This window comes from Cherax quadricarinatus, chromosome 67, assembly GCF_038502225.1.
Source record: "Cherax quadricarinatus isolate ZL_2023a chromosome 67, ASM3850222v1, whole genome shotgun sequence".
NCBI classification, from domain to species: domain Eukaryota; kingdom Metazoa; phylum Arthropoda; class Malacostraca; order Decapoda; family Parastacidae; genus Cherax; species Cherax quadricarinatus.
The window spans coordinates 20,059,170-20,081,964 of record NC_091358.1 but is presented as its reverse complement, the minus strand read 5'-3'; the positions used below and the strand labels follow the sequence as shown (position 1 = coordinate 20,081,964).

Genomic DNA, 22,795 nt, shown 5'->3' with positions numbered 1-22,795 from the left:
GTCCTAGGGCCACACCATGACCCTGGTCTCTATGACCAATCACTATCATTACGATTTCTTGAGTCACCTCTGGGGTAGCCAGTGTGGCCACATCAGACCCTAGGCCAAGCACTTCTGGGGTGGCCAGTGTGGCCACAGAAGACCCTGGGCCAAGCACCTCTGGAGTGGCGAGTGTTACCCATAGGCAACTTCGAAAGAGGAAAATATTATTTTCCCAGTGTTTTAGTAATAGTGAAAGTGATGTAAGTAATGATGAAATTGATTTTATGCTAATCGAGGATTCGTCTAGTGATAGTGAAGTTCATTATTCACCAGTGAAGCGCACGTTTGGGCATCGTTATCTATGTTCAGGCAGTGTGCCATATGCAATCCCCAAGGGTCGTGGCAGGTCACGATCCAAAACCCCAGCCACTGATAGTGAAAGTCATCATGAAGGAGTATGCGGGGATGGAGGAAGTAGTGGTGGGTGGCATGGTGCCTGGACCACATGGCGCGGTGGGTGGACAGACAAAGGACCGCCTGGCATCCCCTCAGCCATGTGCTGCCTCCACTCCTGTCCCTCCTGCTCCCCCTCGCCCCATGCCACAGGTCCACCCAGCACCATGTGATCGTGAGTGAAACTAGACACAAAGTATATTCGTGCCTCAGCCTTGTGATTTTGATGCGAGTGGAAGTGGTATCCAGCCAGAATGTCTCATAATGAATGAGTCTACAGAGTTAGACTATTTCCAGTTGTACTTTGACAGGCCTATAATGAACTTGATAGTGACCCAGACAAACAATTACTACCAATATATCATGAACAACACAGCAGAGGTTGGAGAATCGTCACAGCTGCACAGGTGGAAAGACACAACAGTGGCTGAAATGTATTTATTCCTTGGCACTGTCATGCTTATGCCACATATCTATAAGAATAATATACGTAATTGCTGGTCTACAGACCACTTCATCAGTACTCCAGTTTTCCGTGACCTCCTTCCCTGCAACAGATTCACTCAGTTGCTACGAATGTTGCACTTCTCAGACAGAAATACGCCAAACAGAAATGACCTTCTATACAAAATCCGGGAAGTGTTTATGTATTTGAAGCAGAAATTCAGTGCATACTTTTATCCCTTCAAGAACATTGTTGTTGATGAGTCCTTGATTCTGTTCAAGGGATGCTTGTCATTCAAGCAATATATACCGAGCAAACGTAATTGCTTTGGTATAAAACTTTTTTGTGTGACTGTGAGAGTGGTCTTGTGTTGGATGTTATTGTATACACCAGGAGAAACACACTTGATGACAGACGGATGTTGGACAATTCCTGTGATGTTGTTTGCAGGATGATGGAACCATACCTTGGCAAGGGCCATACATTGTACACAGACAACTGGTATACAAGCCCTATGCTCGCTGATTTCCTACGTGTGAACAATACTGATATATGTGGAACAGTGAGAGGAAATAGAAAACATATGCCAAGATTCAGTGGAGGCAGTGTTGAAGGTGCAGTGCAAATGTTTCATGCTAGTGACATCATGGCACTGACGTGGCATGACAAATGGGATGTGACATTGCTGTCAACCATCCACAGAAACGAGATGGTACAGACAGATTGAGCAAGTTCAACAAAGAACCTATTGTAAAGCCAGCTGCTGTCGTGGACTATACGAACAATATGGACTAGTTGACAAGTGTGACATGATAAGATTTGTTGACTGTGTGCGTAGGAGTCGCAAGTGGTATATAAAACTGTTTTTTCACCTTTTAGACATTGCAGTGCTCAATGCATTCAATATGTACAAAATAAAGACTGGAAAACGACAACGTTTTGCAGATTTCTCTCCGAATTTCGTCAAACAGATAGCAAGAAAGTATGGTACCACACCTGTACCTGCCCCTCAACGGCGACCTGTCACACCACAACCTGTCCCCCATCCACAGCCAGTGGGGGGAAGTGCCAGACCGAATAACTCCTGACTGTCACTATCTGGTACAAATACCACCTACCCAAAAGAAGAAGAATGCCCAGAAAAAGTGTATTGTGTGTGCTACCACCAAAAAACGACCCCAACAGCGGAAGGACACACGATTCATGTGTCACCAGTGTGGGGTGGCACTCTGTATGAATCCATGCTTCATGGAGTATCATACAATTGTGGAGTTCTAGAAACATAAGTGGGACATGTAAATACTTGTATATAGTTGTAGATAATAATGTGTGATTCAGCCAGGTGTGCAAAATCACCTGTCAGTGTGTACATGTGTGTTTATGACAATATGATAAAAATTTTGTATGTAATATTGGTGTACAAACAAAAATTGGCATTGATATCAAATGACTTACTACGAAACATAATTATCATATCATGAAAACCAAGAAAATAAAAAAAAAAAAATTGGAAGAAAACGGCAAATGTGTAGAATTTCTACAAGCGGCAGCGCTCCATGTTGTCGTCAGGTGATTGCCAAGTGCCAACTTCGCGACCTCATATCTCGGTAAGTACTGACCCTAAATTTTTTTTTTATTCAATAATACTTAAAAAAAAATGTGCTCTTTTTTTTTTTCTAAAATATTCGGGGCGCTGCGCGAGTGAACGTATATATATGTTTGGACCGTTTAAGGGTTAATATTGAGGGGGATGGGGGAGAGTTTTTGGACCCTGTGGACAAGTTTCAGACCAGGGGTCTGGACCCTCAAAGGGTTAACCTTTTCAGGGTCGAGACCCCTGATCTCAAACTTGCACTCAGGGTCAAATTAAAAAAAAAAAAAAATTGTGAAATGACAGAGAATCTTTTTCTAAAGGTAAATGAAACCAAAAGTACACAATTTGATGGAAACTTACAGAATTATGCTCTAGCAAAGTTAGCGGTTACGGTGATAGTTACACATCAGAAATTTCGCCCACTTTGCACCCCACATTGTCCCAGTCTACCAAACTCATAGCTATTTTACTAGTATTCCTTCTTTTCTATTGACTGAGTACAAAAAACTACTCATTTACCTTTCTGAATTAGCCAATAAAGTCATCAGGAAATTTGGCCAATTTCACACACAATTCAAAAATTGCCAATTTAAAAATAAGATCCAAAAAACAATGTAGACATTCCTGGCACTAAAACCATTTTCTCTGTTCATTAGTCACATCTTCAGGCTCCTCTTATATTATGCTTGATTTCCATTTTGAATCTTTATTCACACAAAAAATAGAAGATTTACTGTTATGCAGACTACTGTTTTATTGTGATAACTGTATAAATAATGTCAGTGCATTCCTAAATGCATATTAGACTGGCCAATTAGACATGCATTAGACAACTGACGTCATTTGTGCACTCTGGAATATCAGTAAAAATCGAACATTTCTGCTACTTTGAGCTCAATTTGAAGCTACTTTCAGTCCAGAAACCAATCTCTATATCTGTAAAATATCTTCCATTCTATCAAAAGAGACCAAGAAACTAAGAATATAACCATAAAAACCACACAAAAATACACCACAAAGTTGTTGTTTTAAACCAAAAACATGGTCAAAGAATTTTTTTTACATGGTGTGTGGAGAAAATTTTCCAGTTTATGAATGAGGCATTATCCCCTTCTCAAAAGAGGGTAGTCCTCTCAAAGGGGGAATGAGAACAATCTACCTTCCTTGTTTTCACATCCCCATATGAAACAGTTCAGCATACATGTATTTAATTAGAAATGTGTTAGAGCATAAGATGTCATAAGACATGCCTCTCATAATGAGAATATCTGCTCGCTTGTGCATACAAGTGGAAGTCTCGGAGAAGTGCTGGTTCCCCAGACCATTAAAAATCCAAAATAAATTGCACCCAACTTGATGATGAAGTTGGGGGAATGTTTTCCTACAGCATGCAACCACAATCAAGGGAAACAGTAATCCTAAGTTCTATCCTGTTGCAAAACTGGCACGGACAAGTCTACACCGTGTCAGCAAAATTCTTCTTGGTGGAGGGGCATGCAGAACTGGGGCTTCAGATTGCAATAAGTCTTCAACCAGTGAACATGTACCAGGCCTGCAGACTATAATAATATGAAACAAAGAGACAGTGTTGGTCGCATCTCGGGTTATCCTGCGTTCATGAATTCTTATAATGACAATTTCCAAGAACAAGAACTACAAACACAAGTGTATCTAGTGCCAATACACATTTTCCGTGTCGTTCTCTTGAATAACAGGGAGAACTGAAGTAAAGATAGCGTTATTAACTCTCTCCCTACTGTGGACAGTTTCCACGAATATAATTAACAAGATGAACTCATGAACGTGTGAAGTGAAGAGACAGTGAAGTGTACTGGAGTGATGTGAGCACAAGAAACATTCCTGAGTGACTCAAGCCAGCCATCTTCACCTTGATCAAGATACCAATAATGTTCTAAGTGCAATCAACACCACAAGTTCATTATATGAGTAAGGTAGGTCCTATACTCACTTGTATCCACCCATATGTGCTACAGTGCATAGGCCAGCACAAGCTGATTAGAGCTGACCTCATCTAGGTCAAGCACAGGTGAAAACCCAACAACAGGTACGAGTAACCCACAATATTCCAGGGTGAAGATTTAACCCCAGTTACTCATCATCAACAGCCCCTATGGGAAACAAACAGCTGACATTAGAAGGAGATTTACAGGATGCAGCTGCTGGAAATCTGTGCTGTCGACCATTCAGATAAGTAACCCCTTTTAGTCATGTATAATCACATGAAAATTCCCCACATGGTGCTCACAACTTATCTGAGTGAGCTAAGCTCAAAGTGTAGTACTACGGGACCAACAATAAAGAAGACAATAACAAAGGTTGAGTGAGAGGTGTACCTGGTCTGGACAGATATTGTTGATATTAAAGACGACGGTAACAAAGGTTGCGTAAGAGGTGTACCTGGTCTGGGCGGATATTGTTGATATTAAAGAAGACAATAACAAAGGTTGAGTGAGAGGTGTACCTGGTCTGGGCAGATATTGTTGATATTAAAGAAGACAATAACAAAGGTTGAGTGAGAGGTGTACCTGGTCTGGGCGGAGATTGTTGAACTGATCTAAGGACATTGTTAATGGCTTATCTTTCTTCTTTTTAACCTTTCCTCCCTTGCCCTCCTCTGCCTGCTCTTTCTTCATCTGTTGGTAAAACTTTTTCTTCTCTTCGAAATCGAGTTTGGATAACATTAGTGCTTCTTTGAGGCATCGTTCGTTCTCCTCACGAATGAACTGAAAATTAAATTTCTATATTAGAAATTTTAATTATTGCAATCAAAACTAAGCACTTAACCCATAAGGGTCACAGAAATTTTAAGACCAGTTTTGAGGTACTGTTCATCTGTATTGTTTATTAGAAAATGGAAATTTAATATTATTGAAGAAATGCCTTTTATTTTTAACGCCACGTTGGCCATTTTCCAGCAAGGAATGATGACCCAATGAGGGAAGGACATTTACCATCACTCATTCAATAGACTGATATTAGTAAAGAACATATCCTATGTTTGAGAAATAAATATTATTCAAGGACTGTACAGTTTGGTTTTAATGTACAGTGGTACCACGGGATATGAACAGCTCACAACTCGAACAATTATGTAAGTGTATTTATGTAAGTGCTTTTGTATGTGTATTTTTGGGGGTCTGAAAAGGATTAACCTAATTTACATTATTCCTTACGGGAACAAATTCATTCAGTATCGGCACTCGAACAGCCTTCTGGAACAAAATAAATTCATATCCCAAGGTACCACTGTAATATGTTAGTTCTCTAAATGGTTCCAAGAATCACAGACCATTTAGTCTGGTTTCAAAACAACATGTTTGTTCTCTATGTGATGCCAAGGATTACTGCTAGGCCTACTAGTAGGTTCAATGTTCCTGGGAAGTCCTAATATCACCCCGTGTTATCCTCCTGTTGTGCAAATAACTTAACATTCTATCAGAAGATATCGGAAACACTGCGAAGACAAGTGTAGAGACTTCAGAAGGAAACTGGACAAGTACCTCTACCAGATGCCAGATCAACCAGGCTGCGATTGATATATGTGCCAGGGGCCTGCCAACAGCAACAGACTGGTTAATCAGGCAAGCAGCAGATAAGCAAGGCCAGAACCTGGGTAAGGGAGTAGCAAAACTCTCAAAACCTTTCACAGGTAGAGTAAAAGGTACAGTAACTACAGTTGTTGTCAGGAAGTAATGAGTGACTCAGTGTGTTTATCAAACAATTTTGGACGTTTTCATCACCCCATCATGTTTTTGGGTAATATAAAGAGACGTGATGGAGGGTTCTTGATCCAAGGGTCTGGACTTATATTGGAAGTGAATTTCAGTGCCTCCCATTCCCCTACAGGTGTAGCACATTCTTTCAATCACAGCCTCTCCTCACTTAGTGACGTACTCGTTTACCAACGCATCGGGCTTATGACGGGCTCTTTGACTAGTGTTTATACCTAAAAAATGTATATTACAGCTGATTTCCTCTATTTTGTTTATTTCAACATACAGTACACTACTGTATAAACATTCAATAATACAGTGGTACCTTGAGTTACGAGCTTAATTCATTCCAGAATGCTGTTTGAGTGCCGATACTGAACGAATATGTTACCAGAAGGAATGATGAAAATTAGATTAATCTGTTTTAGACCCCAAAAAAATACACTTACAAAAGCACTTACGAAAATACACTTACATAATTGTTCGAGTTGGGAGCTGCTTGTATCTCAAGGTACCACTGTATACTAAAAATGTTATAGTGGTGCAAAGGTGACACTAAAACAATATCAACGTCAGTTGACACAAACCCACTACCATTATAGTATGCTCCTCACTTAGCGATAAATTCATTTACTGATGTGGTCTTGGGAACGGAACACCGTCCTTAACCCTTAACCCTTAACCCTTTAACCCGTCTTGCCCACAGGGGTCCCAGAATTTAAAAAAAAAAAAATTTTATTTTTTTCTTATGAAATGGTAGAGAATCTTTTCCTGAAGTTAATAAAACAAAAAGTACAAAATTTGATGGAAAACTGACAAAATTACACTACTGTGACTTTTACTGCGTCAGCGATATTTACACTTCAGCGATTTTGCCCACTTTGACTCCTATTTTAGGCCAATTACATTATTCTGGTAAGCCAAATTCTTAGCAATTTCACTATTTTATCGACTGAGCACAAGACACTGCCCAATTAACCATTTCAACTACCCAATAAAGTGATCAGAAATTGGTTATTTGGCCAATTTAACACAAAATTCAAAATATTCTAATGTGAAAATAGGGTCCAGAATAAACAATGCAGACATTCCTGGCACTAAAACAACATTTCCTCTTTTAATTAGTTATGTTTCCAGTCTTTACAGATTAATTCTATTTTGACTCTTTATTCACATAAAGAATTTTTATTTACACCAAAAAATAGAAGAATTACTTTTATGCAATATTGTAATAATTGTATAAATAATATCAGCACATTCGTGAACATATATTACTGCCCTACATAACACTGACTAGCTGGGCGAGTTAGTTGACTGCCACAATACTGATGAATGTGTCAACATATTCCTATACAAAACCCATAACCTCTACAATAAACATTGTCCAATGAAACCAAAGCAAATCTCAAAAAAGAGACTAAACAGCCCCTAGTTTACAAATAGTATGCTTAACACTTAGACTGTTTCAGTCGTATATATACGACTCATAAGCCAGTGTTTTTGACGTATTATTATTAACACACTGGCCGATTCCCACCAAGGCAGGGTGGCCAAAAAAAAAAAATTAAAACTTTCACCATCATTCACTCCATCACTGTCTTGCCAGAAGGGTGCTTTACACTACAGTTTTTAAACTGCAACATTAACACCCCTCCTTCAGAGTGCAGGCACCGTACTTCCCATCTCCAGGACTCAAGTCCAGTCTGCCGGTTTCCCTGAACCCCTTCATAAATGTTACCTTGCTCACACTCCAACAGCACATCAAGTATTAAAAACCATTTGTCTCCATTCACTCCTATCAAACACGCTCACACATGCCTGCTGGAAGTCCAAGCCCCTCGCACACAAAACCTCCTTTACCCCCTCCCTCCAACCTTTCCTAGGCCGACCCCTACCCCGCCTTCCTTCCACTACAGACTGATACACTCTTGAAGTCATTCTGTTTTGCTCCATTCTCTCTACATGTCCGAACCACTTCAACAACCCTTCCTCAGCCCTCTGGACAACAGTTTTGGTAGTCCTGCACCTCCTCCAAACTTTCAAACTACGAATTCTCTGCATTATATTCACACCACACATTGCCCTCAGACATGACATCTCCACTGCCTCCAGCCTGCTCACTGCAACATTCATCACCCATGCTTCACACCCATATAAGAGCGTTGGTAAAACTATACTCTCATACACTCCCCTCTTTGCCTCCAAGGACAAAGTTCTTTGTCTCCACAGACTCCTAAGTGCACCGCTCACCCTTTTCCCCTCATCAATTCTATGATTCACCTCATCTTTCATAGACCCATCCGCTGACACGTCCACTCCCAAATATCTGAATACATTCACCTCCTCCATACTCTGTCCCTCCAATCTGATATCCAATCTTTCATCACCTAATCTTTTTGTTATCCTCATAACCTTACTCTTTCTTGTATTCACTTTTAATTTTCTTCTTTTGCATACCCTACCAAATTCATCCACCAACCTCTGCAACTTCTCTTCAGAATCTCCCAAGAGCACAGTGTCATCAGCAAAGAGCAACTGTGACAACTCCCACTTTATGTGTGATTCTTTATCTTTTAACTCCACGCCTCTTGACAAGACCCCTCACATTTACTTCTCTTACAACCCCATCTATAAATATATTAAACAACCACGGTGACATCACACATCCTTGTCTAAGGCCTACTTTTACTGGTACTAAGTGGTCCCAGATTTTTTTAATACTGCACACACTGAGTGTTAGGACCCATTCTATGCTGACAAGGCATCTCAGGCCAATCGTGCGAAATTTGAAGGCAGGAAAAATAAAACGTATATATACATTTGGGGCACTAGCGGTAAAAACGTATATACATGTATATGTTTGGACCGTTTACGGGTTAAATAAAGATTTATTAAAAAGTTAACCACTCTTATCTTGTCCAGATTTAAGTAGTTATTATGTACTAAGATTAGTCTGTCCGATATGCCTTAGCATGATAGTGGCTTTCTCTGCACTTAACAAACCAAAATTATAATTACACACTGTAACGTTTACAAAGAAATAAAATCTATTCTTCATTCACTTGCCCTGGCTTGAAGTACCTCAACCGTTCCACGATTTTTTACTAGCCAGGAAAATGACAAACTTCAACAGTGAAGTTGGAAGTTTTGGCAGTAAAGATTGAAAACCAAAACTTTGACATTGTGGTTGTATACAAGCCTCCAGATGCAACTTCCCAGCAATTCCGGTAGCAGCTTTAGAAAATTGATGACTGTCCGTAAAATCTCCCAACTCCTGTCCCAAACATCTTACTACTGGGAGATTTCAACTTGAGACACCTAAAATGGAGGAGTGTAGCAAATAATATTTTAGCAGAGATCACCCCAGGAGGCAGCTGCCTCCTGGGTATATACCTTAAAGTATATACCTTAAACCAGTATATACTAGAGCCTAAAAGACTAGAAAATATGCTGGACCTCAACTTCACTAACAACGATGATCTGACACATAATACAACTGTATCAAAGACAATACACTAGATCACAACATAATAGAGGTACAGATATGTATGCACAGGGCTCCTGACCAGCAAAATGTGATCAGTCACGAGGATGTCTTCACAAAATTCAACTTCAATAACAAAAACATACAATGGGAACAAGTCAACCATGTCCTAAACGAAACAAGCTGGGAAGGTATCCTAAACAACATGGATCTGAACCTTTGCCTAGAAAAAATGTACTCTGTGATTCTTGAGATCTGTTCAAGGCACATTCCATTAAGAAAAAGAAAGAGAAGATGCAAACAATAGAGAGAGACTCCCTATGCAGATGAAGGTGAAGAGTCACAGAGCTTCTGAGAGGGGCCAGTATATCTAAAATACGAAGGGAGGCACTGGTCAGAGAAATTGCAAATATCAAATTTAAGCTGAAGGAATCTTACGGGAGACAAGAATCACAGGAAGAGCTAAAAGCCAAAAGGGAAATTGAAAAAAAAAATTCTTCTCTTAGGCCAAATCTAAAGGAAAAACAAAACACAGTATTGGGCCCCTGCTTAGGCGAGATGGGACGTACACAAATGGCAGCCAAGAAATGAGTGAGATTCTAAAGTTCCAATACAATTCAGTGTTCAGCGAGCCGCTGCCCAGAGTAAGGGTCGACAATCCAAATGATTTCTTTATGAACGACACCCAAAATTTGGCCATCTCAAAAATCTCAGATGTTATCCTAACACCACAAGACTTTGAAAAGGCAATAAATGACATGCCCATGCACTCTGCCCCAGGCCCAGACTCTTGGAACTCCGTTTTCATCAAGAACTGCAAGAGGACCGTCGCGTGCCTTCAGCATTCCATGGAGAGGTAGCATGGACACAGGGGTCATCTCACACTCACTAAAAACAACAGACAAAGCCCCACACTACAAAGGAAGCAGTAAAGTAATTGCAAAGACCTACAGACCGATAGCATTATCATAAAAATACAGTGGACCCCCGGTAAACGAATTTGTTCCCATAAGGAATATTGTGAAGTAGATTAGTCCATTTCAGACCCCCAAACATACACGTACAAACGCACTTACATAAATACACTTACATAATTGGTCGCATTGGGAGGTGATCGTTAAGCGGGGGTCCACTGTATTTGAAAGGTTCTAAAAAGCAAAATCACCAACCACTTAGACAACCATCAGTTACACAACCCACAGCAACATGGGTTTAAAGCAGGTCGCACTTGCCTGTCCCAGCTACTGGGCCACTATGGCAAGGTCCTAGATGCTGTAGAGGATAAACAAAATACTGATGTAGTATACACAGACTTTGCAAAAGCTTTCAACAATTGTGACCATGGTGTAATAGTGCACAAAATGCGTGATAAAGGAATAATAGGAAAAGTTGGAAGATGGATCTATAACTTCCTGACAAATAGAACACAAAGAGTAATAGTAAACAGAGTAAAGTCTGAGCAGCTATGGTGAAAAGCTCTGTTCCACAAGGCACAGTACTCACTCCCATTCTATTCCTCATCCTCATATCTGACATAGACAGAGATGCAAGCCATAGCTCTGTGTCTTCCTTTGTGGATGACACCTAGATTGCCATGACAGTGACCTCCATCAAAGACACCTCAAGACTCCAAGCAGACATCAACCAAATCTTCGATTGGCCCACTCAAAACAGTATGAAGTTCACTGAAGAAAAATTTCAACTATTCATATATGGAAAACTTGAGGAAATTAAAACCATGTCAGGGTATACAACAAATTCTAACTATACAGTAGAGCAAAAAAGTAATGTGAAGAACCTGGGAGTGATAATGTCAGAGAATCTTGCCTTCAAAGACCACAACAAAGTATCTACTGCATCTGCTAGGAAAATGATAGGATGGATAATGAGAACTTTCAAAACTAGGGACACCAAGCCCATGATGATTCTCTTCAAATTGCTTGTTCACTCTAGGCTGGAATACTGCTGTACACTAAATGCCCCCTTGTTCAAGGCAGGCAAAATTGCTGACCTGGATAGTGTACAAAAAAATTCCAATTATCCACCACTGCTTCGACTATGGTCAAGGATAACTCAAATTAGGAACACCAACAACTAGTTTTCATACATCTGCTCGGAAATCGTCCATACCACGTGCGTCCGACTGCCCACGGGACACAGCCGCTCATACATTCGTGACTCAGTCTGCTTTTGTTACTCGTTCACTAAGAGTGTCCCTCTAGTCTAAATGCCATAGTAATGACACTGTAATATGAAATAATAATCACTCATGTGCACAATAAATATCTTATTTTACATTACTATAGACACTTTCATTAATCCATCTATGATATTTTCTTCAAAATTATATAAGAAACACATTACATAGCATATAAACATGCTATGTTGATGAGGGGAAAAGGGGTGAGCGGTGCACTTAGGAGTCTGTGGAGACAAAGAACTTTGTCCTTGGAGGCAAAGAGGGGAATGTATGAAAGTATAGTTTTACCAACGCTCTTATATGGGTGTGAAGCATGGGTGATGAACGTTGCAGCGAGGAGAAGGCTGGAGGCAGTGGAGATGTCATGTCTGAGGGCAATGTGTGGTGTGAATATATTTAGCAGAGAATTCATAGTTTGGAAGTTAGAAGGAGGTGCGGGATTACCAAAACTGTTGTCTAGAGGGCTGAGGAAGGGTTGTTGAGGTGGTTCGGACATGTAGAGAGAATGAAGCAAAACAGAATGACTTCAAGAGTGTATCAGTCTGTAGTGGAAGGAAGGCGGGGTAGGGGTCGGCCTAGAAAAGGTTGGAGGGAGGGGGTAAAGGAGGTTTCGTGTGCGAGGGGTTTGGACTTCCAGCGGGCATGCGTGAGCATGTTTGATAGGAGTGAATGGAGACAAATGGTTTTTAATACTTGACGTGCTGTTGGAGTGTGAGTAAAGTAACATTGATGAAGGGATTCAGGGAAACTGGCAGGTCGGACTTGAGTCCTGGAGATGGGAAGTACAGTGCCTGCACTCTGAAGGAGGGGTGTTAAAGTTGCAGTTTAAAAACTGTAGTGTAAAGCACCCTTCTGGCAAGACAGTGATGGAGTGAATGATGGTGAGAGTTTTTCTTTTTCGGGCCACCCTGCCTTGGTGGGAATCGGCTACTGTGTTAATAAAATAAAATAAATAGTACAGTGGACCCCCACTTTACGATCAGCTCCCAATGCGACCAATTATGTAAGTGTATTTATGTAAGTGCGTTTGCACGTGTATGTTTGGGGGTCTGAAATGGACTAATCTAATTCACAATATTCCTTATGGGAACAAATTCATTCAGTAATGGCACCTGAACATACTTCTGGAATGAAATAATATCATAAACCGGGAGTCCACTGTAATGTTTATATGCTATGGCGGGGTGGTTGCTGGGCAGAGAGAAAACATTACGTAATACTGATAATCACTCTTGGGCACATTAACCCTTTGATTGTTTTGGTTGTATATATACGTCTTACGAGGTACCGTGTTTGATGTACATATACTCATAAATTCTAGCGGCTTCAAATCAAGCAGGAGAAAGCTGGTAGGCCCACATGTGAGAGAATGGGTCTGTGTGGTCAGTGTGCACCATATAAAAAAAATCCTGGAGCACACAGTGCATAATGAGAAAAAAAAAACTCCAACTGTTTTTTTTAATTAAAATGCCGATTTTGTGTTCTATTTTCGTATAGTATTTATTGTTGTATTCTCGTTTTCTTGGTCTCACTTGATAGAATGGAAAAAATATTATAGAAATATAGGTTATTTTGATTGGTTTTACTATAAAAAGAACCTGGAAATGGAGCTCAAAATAGGGGAAATGTTTGATTTTTGCTGATGTTCAAAAGTAAACAAATAATGTCATTGTCCAATAAATGTCCAACTAGCCATTCTAATATGCAGTCATGAATGGGTTGACATTATTTGTACAATTATTACAGTATTGCAGTAGTCTGCATAACAGTAAATCTTCTATTTTTTATCTGAATAAAAATTCAAAATAGAAAGCAAGAGTAATATCAGAGGGGCCTGGAGACATGACTGATGAACAAAGAAAATGTTATTTTAGAGCCAGGAATGTCTGCATTGTTCATTCTGGACCTTATTTTGAAATTGTCATATTTTTTTATTTTCGTGAAATTGGCCAAAATGCAAATTTCTGACCACGTTATTGGGTAGTTGAAATTGGTAAATGAGCAGTTTCTTGTACTCAATCGATAGAAAAAACAGAGTTCTAAAGAAATAGCTATGAGTTTGGTCGACTGGAGTAATGGAATTAGCCGAAAATAGGGCTCAAAGTGAGCGAAATCGCCGATTTGTAAATATCGCTGAGGTTGCTAACTTCGCGAGAGCGTAATTCCATCAGTTTTCCATCAAATTTTTTTTTGTGTGTGTCATTACAATCGGGAAAAGATTCTCTATCATTTCATAAGAAAAAATATTTTTTTTTTTTTTTTAAATTTTGTGACACCAGGAGACACCTCAAGATTGGGGGTTGCGACAGTCAAGGGGTTAAATGTCTTATTTTACGTTAATATAGACCTTTTCATTAATCTATGATATTTTCTTTAAAATTATATAAGAAACACGTTACATAACATATAAACATGCAATGCTTATATGCTATGGATGGGTGGTAGTTGGGTGGAGGGAAAACACTGCATTTTCTCTGGTCCAGCACCCGAGAAAATGTGTATGAATCTGCATTGGCCCAGTCACCCCCCTTAATACATAATGCTTTTGTTTACAATTCTCAGCATGAATTAATCGTTACTTCTCCCTTTGTTTATAATGGCATCTAAAGATAGTTGTTTGAAACAATTAAACTCAGCGAACATGTCGATGGTAATACAGTAATATGGATCTGGGCCGCATTAAAAATCATGTAGCTATGTAGGTATGTAGCTCAGGCGGTCTACATACCTACATCTACTGGCTACCTACACCTGACTTCCTACAAATAAGCACTACTCGCCTCTCGCCCTACATTAACTCTTTGAGGGTCGAGACCACCGAAAAAGTAAAAAAAAAAAAACAAAAAAAAAAAAAAAAAAAAAAAAAAAAAAAACTTATGATGTGATAGAGGATCTTATTCCAATTGTAATGACACCAAAGGTCATGAAATTTGATGGAAAACTTACGGAATTATGCTCTGGCAAAGTTAGCGGTCTCTACGATATTTATGCATTGGCAATTTCGCCCACTTCAAGTTCTATTTTCGGCCAATTCCAATGTTCCAGTCAACTAAAATCATAGTGATTTTGCTATAACTCCATTTGTTCTATCAATTGAGCACAAGAAACCGGCCATTTACCAATTTCAACCACTCAATAAAGTGGTTAGAAATTGGCCATTTGGCCAATGCCACACAAATTTCAAAAGATGCCAATATCAAAATAGAGTTCAGAATAAACAAGACAGACATTCCTGGCAGTCAAATAACATTTTCTCTGTTCATTAGTCACATCTCCAGGCCCCTCTTACATTACTTTTGCTTTCCATTTTGAATTATTATTCTCACAAAAAATAGAAGATTTACTGTTATGCAAACTACTGCATTATTGTAAAAATGGTATAAATAATATCAGCGCACTTATGAAAGAATATTAGACCCACCAGTTGACGTGCATTGGATGCATGGCGTGATTTGTTTACTCTTGAAAATCGGCAAAAATTTAACATTTCCACTACTCTAAGCTCAATTTCAAGATCCTTTTCATTGTGAAACTAATCAAAATCAGCGCCATTTCTGTAATATGTCTTCCATTCTATCAAATGAAACCAAGAAAACTAAAATACAACCATAAATACTATATGAAAATATACCTCAAAATCAGCATTTTAATCCGAAAACACAGTCAAGAGTTTTTTTTTAATATTATGCACTGTGTGCTGCAGGATTTTTTTTATACTGCACACAATAACCACACAGACCCATTCTCTCACACGTGAGCCTTCCAGCTTTCTCCCACTTGATTTGAAGCCACTAGAATTTTGAAGTATTAATACGTCAGAAACACTGGCTCGTAAGACGTACATGAATATACGACCGAAACAATCAAAGGGTTAAGAGCCTTGCTTAAAAAGCAATGGAGTATGCTGTCTAGTGCAGGAGTTGGTAATCAATTGCACAGCAGCTTTTTGTTGGGTTATTAAAGGCTTAAGGTGATTAGATGTGGTTGAGCCCCATGCACAAATACCATAGGTTAGGTTAGGTTAGGTTAGGTTAGGTTAGGTTAGGTTAGGTTAGGTTAGGTTAGGTTAGGTTAGGTTAGGTTAGGTTAGGGTAGGTTAGGGTAGGTTAGGTAGGGTTAGGTTAGGGTAGGTTAGGTAGGGTTAGGCGAGGCAAGGCGAGGGTTGGCTGGCTGGCTTTGGCTGGTTGACTTTGGCTGGCTAGTTGGCTTTGGCTGGCTAACTGGCTTTGGCTGGCTGGCTGGCTTTGGCTGGCTCTGTCTGTATCTGTCTATACCTCTGTCTGTCTATATCTCTCTGTCTGTCTTTATCTGTCTAAATTTCTATGTCTATATCTCTGTCTAAATCTGTCTGTCTATATCTCTGTCTGTCTATATCTCTCATAGATACACTTAAATACAGTTATTTTTTTTTTTTATCACACTGGCCGATTCCTACCAAGGCAGGGTGGCGCGAAAAAGAAAAACTTTCACCATCATTCACTCCATCACTGTCTTGCCAGAAGGGTGCTTTACACTACAGTTTTTAAACTGCAACATTGACACCCCTCCTTCAGAGTGCAGGCACTGTACTTCCCATCTCCAGGACTCAAGTCTGGCCTGCCGGTTTCCCTGAACCCCTTCATAAATGTTACTTTGCTCACGCTCCAACAGCACGTCAAGTATTAAAAACCATTTGTCTCCATTCACTCCTATCAAACACGCTCACGCATGCCTGCTGAAAGTCCAAGCCCCTCGCACACAAAACCTCCTTTACCCCCTCCCTCCAACCTTTCCTAGGCCGACCCCTACCCCGCCTTCCTTCCACTACAGACTGATACACTCTTGAAGTTATTCTGTTTCACTCCATTCTCTCCACATGTCCGAACCACCTCAACAACCCTTCCTCAGCCCTGTGGACAACAGTTTTGGTAATCCCGCACCTCCTCCTAACTTCCAAACTACGAATTCTCTGCATTATATTCACACCACACATTGCTCTCAGACATAACATCTCCACTGCCTCCAGCCTTCTCCTCGCTGCAACATTCATCACCCATGCTTCACACCCATATAAGAGCGTTGGTAAAACTATACTCTCATACATTCCCCTCTTTGCCTCCAAGGACAAAGTTCTTTGTCTCCACAGACTCCTAAGTGCACCACTCACCCTTTTCCCCTCATCAATTCTATGATTCACCTCATCTTTCATAGACCCATCCGCTGACACGTCCACTCCCAAATATCTGAATACATTCACCTCCTCCATACTCTCTCCCTCCAATCTGATATCCAATCTTTCATCACCTAATCTTTTTGTTATCCTCATAACCTTACTCTTTCCTGTATTCACTTTCAATTTTCTTCTTTTGCATACCCTACCAAATTCATCCACCAATCTCTGTAACTTCTCTTCAGAATCTCCCAAGAGCACAGTGTCATCAGCAAAGAGCAACTGTGACAACTCCCACTTTATGTGTGATTCTTCATCTTTTAACTCCATGCCTATTGCCAAGACCCTCGCATTTACTTCTCTTACAACCCCATCTATAAATATACTAAACAGCCACGGTGACATCACACATCCTTGTCTAAGGCCTACTTTTACTGGGAAATAATTTCCCTCTTTCCTACATACTCTAACTTGAGCCTCACTATCCTCGTAAAAACTCTTCACTGCTTTCACTAACCTACCTCCTACACCATACACCTGCAACATCTGCCACATTGCCCCCCTATCCACCCTGTCATACGCCTTTTCCAAATCCATAAATGCCACAAAGACCTCTTTAGCCTTATCTAAATACTGTTCACTTATATGTTTCACTGTAAACACCTGGTCCACACACCCCCTACCTTTCCTAAAGCCTCCTTGTTCATCTGCTATCCTATTCTCCGTCTTACTCTTAATTTTTTCAATAATAACTCTACCATACACTTTGCCAGGTATACTCAACAGACTTATCCCCCTATAATTTTTGCACTCTCTTTTATCCCCTTTGCCTTTATACAAAGGAACTATGCATGCTCTCTGCCAATCCCTAGGTACCTTACCCTCTTCCATACATTTATTAAATAATTGCACCACACTCCAAAACTATATCCCCACCTGCTTTTAACATTTCTATCTTTATCCCATCAATCCCGGCTGCCTTACCCCCTTTCATTTTACCTACTGCCTCACAAACTTCCCCCACACTCACAACTGGCTCTTCCTCACTCCTACAAGATGTTGTTCCTCCTTGCCCTATACACGAAATCACAGCTTCCCTATCTTCATCAACATTTAACAATTCCTCAAAATATTCCCTCCATCTTCCCAATACCTCTAACTCTCCATTTAATAACTCTCCTCTCCTATTTTTAACTGACAAATCCATTTGTTCTCTAGGCTTTCTTAACTTGTTAATCTCACTCCAAAACTTTTTCTTATTTTCAACAAAATTTGTTGATAACATCTCACCCACTCTCTCATTTGCTCTCTTTTTACATTGCTTCACCACTCTCTTAACCTCTCTCTTTTTCTCCATATACTCTTCCCTCCTTGCATCACTTCTACTTTGTAAAAACTTCTCATATGCTAACTTTTTCTCCCTTACTACTCTCTTCACATCATCATTCCACCAATTGCTCCTCTTCCCTCCTGCACCCACTTTCCTGTAACCACAAACTTCTGCTGAACACTCTAACACTGCATTTTTAAACCTACCCCATACCTCTTCAACCCCATAGTGTAAATTACCTAGAAAAACCCAAAAATTCCAGGTAAAGTGCTATACAGTGCTTGCAGATATAAGGCATAATAAGCACGACTGGCAAGTAATACACATTTTTACTTCATCAGGAATCGGACATGACGACTGCATCATGTATAATGCCTGTTGGTTTACGAGCCACTCTCTGAGAGAGAGAGACAAGCAGATGGATAGAGACATGCACAGACAGAGAGAAAGACAGATAAGCAGAGCCAGACAGAAAGACATATATGTTTGTGTGTAACAATGTAAACAAATAAAGCCAGGATTCCCAGGAGCAGTGCAAGTTCATCAAGTGTCACTACTGCTGCACTGTCAGCAGTTTAGTGACACTCGTCTTAACACCATGCTTCAAGTAGTTTCACATGTACTCCAGTATGTCTAAAACATTGCTGAGACCTATAAGGAGGGGTGTTAATGTTGCAGTTTAAAAACTGTAGTGTAAAGCACCCTTCTGGCAAGACAGTGATGGAGTGAATGATGGTGAAAGTTTTTCTTTTTCGGGCCACCCTGCCTTGGTGGGAATCGGCCAGTGTGATAATAAAAAAAAAAAAAAAAATATTTCTAGACAATAGTAAATGACCAAGGCAGGTGAAAATGTTCACCTGTCAGTGTATTTATGACTATTTGAGTACTATTTCAGTACCTAATATTAATGTCAGAACAAAGATTGGCCTATGAAATCACAAGAACTACTACAAATTGTAATTATCAGAACATAAAAATTATATAAATTAAAATAAAAACGAGAAAAAAAGGTATATCAGCAACACTTCTGCAAGAGGCAGGACTCGATGTTGCCATCAGGTGAGCATCCACCCCAACTTCGTGGGCTTATATCTTGGTAAGTACTGGTCCTAAATTTTTTATCTTATAATGTGTAGAATAATGCCCTCTTCATTAAAAAAAAAAAAGAAAATAAAAATATTCAGAGTGCTGAGCGAGTGAACGCAGATCTATATTTGAACAGTTTAAGGGTTAATTAGGAGTAGACTTTGTGAACTGATTTTTCGAAGATTTTAGATAGTAGGGGCAAGCTTGATATGGGCCTATAGTTGTTCAAATCAGTTGGATCACCTCCTTTTAGGATCAGGGTGACCCTTGCTGTCTTGAGTATGGATGGGAAGGTGGAAGATTCAATGGATTTCTTAAATAGAGTTGCAATAATTGGTGACAACACATTTGAAGCTTTTTTATACATGAGTGGTGGTAAGTTATTTAGGTCTCCTGTCTTGTTCTTTAGTGTTTTGATGAGGAGCCAGATTTCAGTACGATTTCTTGGGGCTAGAAACAGAATATTTGGGTAGTTACCAGTAAGGTAATCTTTTGGTTGAATGTTTGAGTTTGGGATTTTGCTTGCTAGCTGTGTTCCTACAGTTGAGAAAAAGACATTAAGTTTTTAAGCAGTGTCTGTTGGCTGGAGGAGAGGTTCTGGTTTTGTTAAGTTAATCAGTCTGTTTTGAGACAGGTTTTTAGACTCTAGAATTTCAGATAAGGTTTTCCAGATCTTTTTCACATCTCCATGGGGAAGTGGAAAAGAATCTTTTGTACGTAAGGCATGCGTGTTGTATGAGGCAATTAAAATGCCCGGAGCAATGGGCTAGTAACCCCTTCTATAGAAAATACTAAAAAATAGAAGAAAAACTTCATAAAACTGGGATGCTTGAATGTGTGTGGATGATAAGAAAGAGATGATTGCTAATGTTATGAATGAAAAGAAGTTGGATGTCCTGGTTCTAAGCAAAACAAAGCTGAAGGGGGTAGGTAAGTTTCAGTGGGGAGAAATATACGGGATTAAGTCAGGAGTATCTCAGAGAGTTAGCACTAAGGAAGGGGTAGCAATAATAAGAACATAAGAAAGAAGGAACACTGCAACAGGCCTACTGACCCATGTGGAGCAGGTCCATGTACCCCCCCCCTCCCCCAGATTAGACCAATGACCCACCCCCCGGATTATCCCAATGACCCACCCAGTTTGGTCATCCCCACTCAAGGATGGAGCACTGTACCAGACCCAGCAGCACAGGCTAGTCAGGTCTAACTCACAGCCACAGGATCAGTTATGGAAGGAGAAGGAATATAAATATTTAACCTGTTAACTGTCCAAATGTAGATCTATGTTCTTACTGCTAGCACTCCAAATGTAGATCTATGTTTTATTTTTCCTGCCTCCAAATTTGGCACAATTGGCATAGAATGGGACCACTTAGTACCTTGTGGGAGCACCAGTTCAATTGAGCACCAGCTAGAGCAAACAGCATGGCAAACACCAAGGATTCTCTGATGTCATATCGTCTTAACACTCCCTTTTCATGAGAAAGTGTCATCCTGTCAGAATGTCTTATAACCTATGCCCTCAGTAAAAAGAAACAATTCTAGAACTGTAATTCTGGTAGGCTGGCTGGCCTCCTGGTTGGCCAGTGGCTGGCCTCCTGGTTGGCCAGTGGCTGGCTAGTTTCTTGGCTGGCCATCTGGCTGGCTAGCCTCTTGGGTGGCCACCTGGCTGGCCAGTGGCTGGCTGGCCTCCTGGCTGGCTGGCCTCTTGGCTGGCTGCCTGGATGGCCAGCAGCTGGCTGGCCTCCTGGCTGACCACCTGGCTGGCCAGTGGCTGGCTGGCTGGCTGATTGGCTGTCTCTATCTCTGTCTGACTATCTGTATCTTTGTTTATCACTTTGTTTCTGTCTATCTCACAGAAACACATATGTAAATACAATTATACATAGTGTAAATTGCTTGTAGATAGTGATCGTTTGTAATACCGGTTGGTTCATGAGCAACTCTGAAACAAGAGAGACAAGCAGACAGAAACACACAGGCAGACAGAAAGACAGGGAGCTAGACAGAGCTAGACAGACAGAGCTGTACAGATAGAGAGCTAGAAAGGCAGATGGACAGAGAACTAGAGAGACAAAGTTAGATTGACAGAGAGCTAGGCAGACAGACAGAAAGATACGTTTATGTGAAACAGTGAAAACAAATAAAGGGAAGGCTCATCAAATGTCACCATTATCAACAGTGGAGTGATAAGACAAGTGACACACTCTTACATGATGCTTCAAGGGAACTTTTTTTTTTTTTTTTTTTAACAAGTCAGCCGTCTCCCGCCGAGGCAGGGTGACCCAAAAAGAAAGAAAATCCCCAAAAAAGAAAATACTTTCGTCATCATTCAACACTTTCACCTCACTCACACATAATCACTGTTTTTGCAGAGGTGCTCAGAATACAACAGTTTAGAAGTACAGTGGACCCCCGGTTAACGATATTTTTTCACTCCAAAAGTATGTTCAGGTGCCAGTACTGACCGAATTTATTCCCATAAGGAATCTTGTGAAGTAGATTAGTCCATTTCAGACCCCCAAACATACACGTACAAACGCACTTACATAAATACACTTACATAATTGGTCGCATTCAGAGGTAATCGTTATGCGGGGGTCCACTGTATATACGTATAAAGATACACAACATATCCCTCCAAACTGACAATATCCCAAATGCCTCCTTTAAAGTGCAGGCATTGTACTTCCCATTTCCAGGACTCAAGTCCGGCTATATAAAAATAACCGGTTTCCCTGAATCCCTTCACTAAATATTACCCTGCTCACACTCCAACAGCTCGTCAGATACCAAAAACCATTCGTCTTCATTCACTCCTATCGAACACGCTCATGCACGCCTGCTAGAAGTCCAAACCCCTCACCCACCAAACCTCCCTTACCCCTTCCTTCCAACCTTTTCGAGGACGACCCCTACCCCGCCTTCCTTCCCCTACAGATTTAAACGCTCTCCATGACATTCTACTTTGACCCATTCTCTCTAAATGACCAAACCACCTCAACAACCCCTCTTCAGCCCTCTGACTAATACTTTTATTAACTCCACACCTTCTCCTAATTTCCACACTCCGAATTTTCTGCATAATATTTACACCAAACATTGCCCTTAGACAGGACATCTCCACTGTCTCCAACCGCCTCCTCGCTGCTGCATTCACAACCCAAGCTTCACACTCATATAAGAGTGTTGGTACTACTATACTTTCATACATTCCCTTCCTTACCTCCATAGATAACTTATTATTATTATTATTTTTTTTTTTTCAACAAGTCAGCCGTCTCCCACCGAGGCAGGGTGACCCAAAAAAGAAAGAAAATCCCCTGTATCCAAAACAT

At 40.3% G+C, this 22,795-nt stretch overlaps 1 protein-coding gene across 1 annotated transcript in view; it reads right to left on the bottom strand.

The window, feature by feature from the left end:
- The window catches only part of LOC128699576 (G kinase-anchoring protein 1), a 105,779-nt gene that overhangs the window by 51,182 nt on the left and 31,802 nt on the right, over positions 1-22,795 (bottom strand). Inside the window, exon 2 of the mRNA XM_070099433.1 lies at positions 5,021-5,218. Coding sequence (XP_069955534.1) covers positions 5,021-5,218 — 198 coding nt within the window. The remainder of the gene's footprint in view (positions 1-5,020; positions 5,219-22,795) is intronic.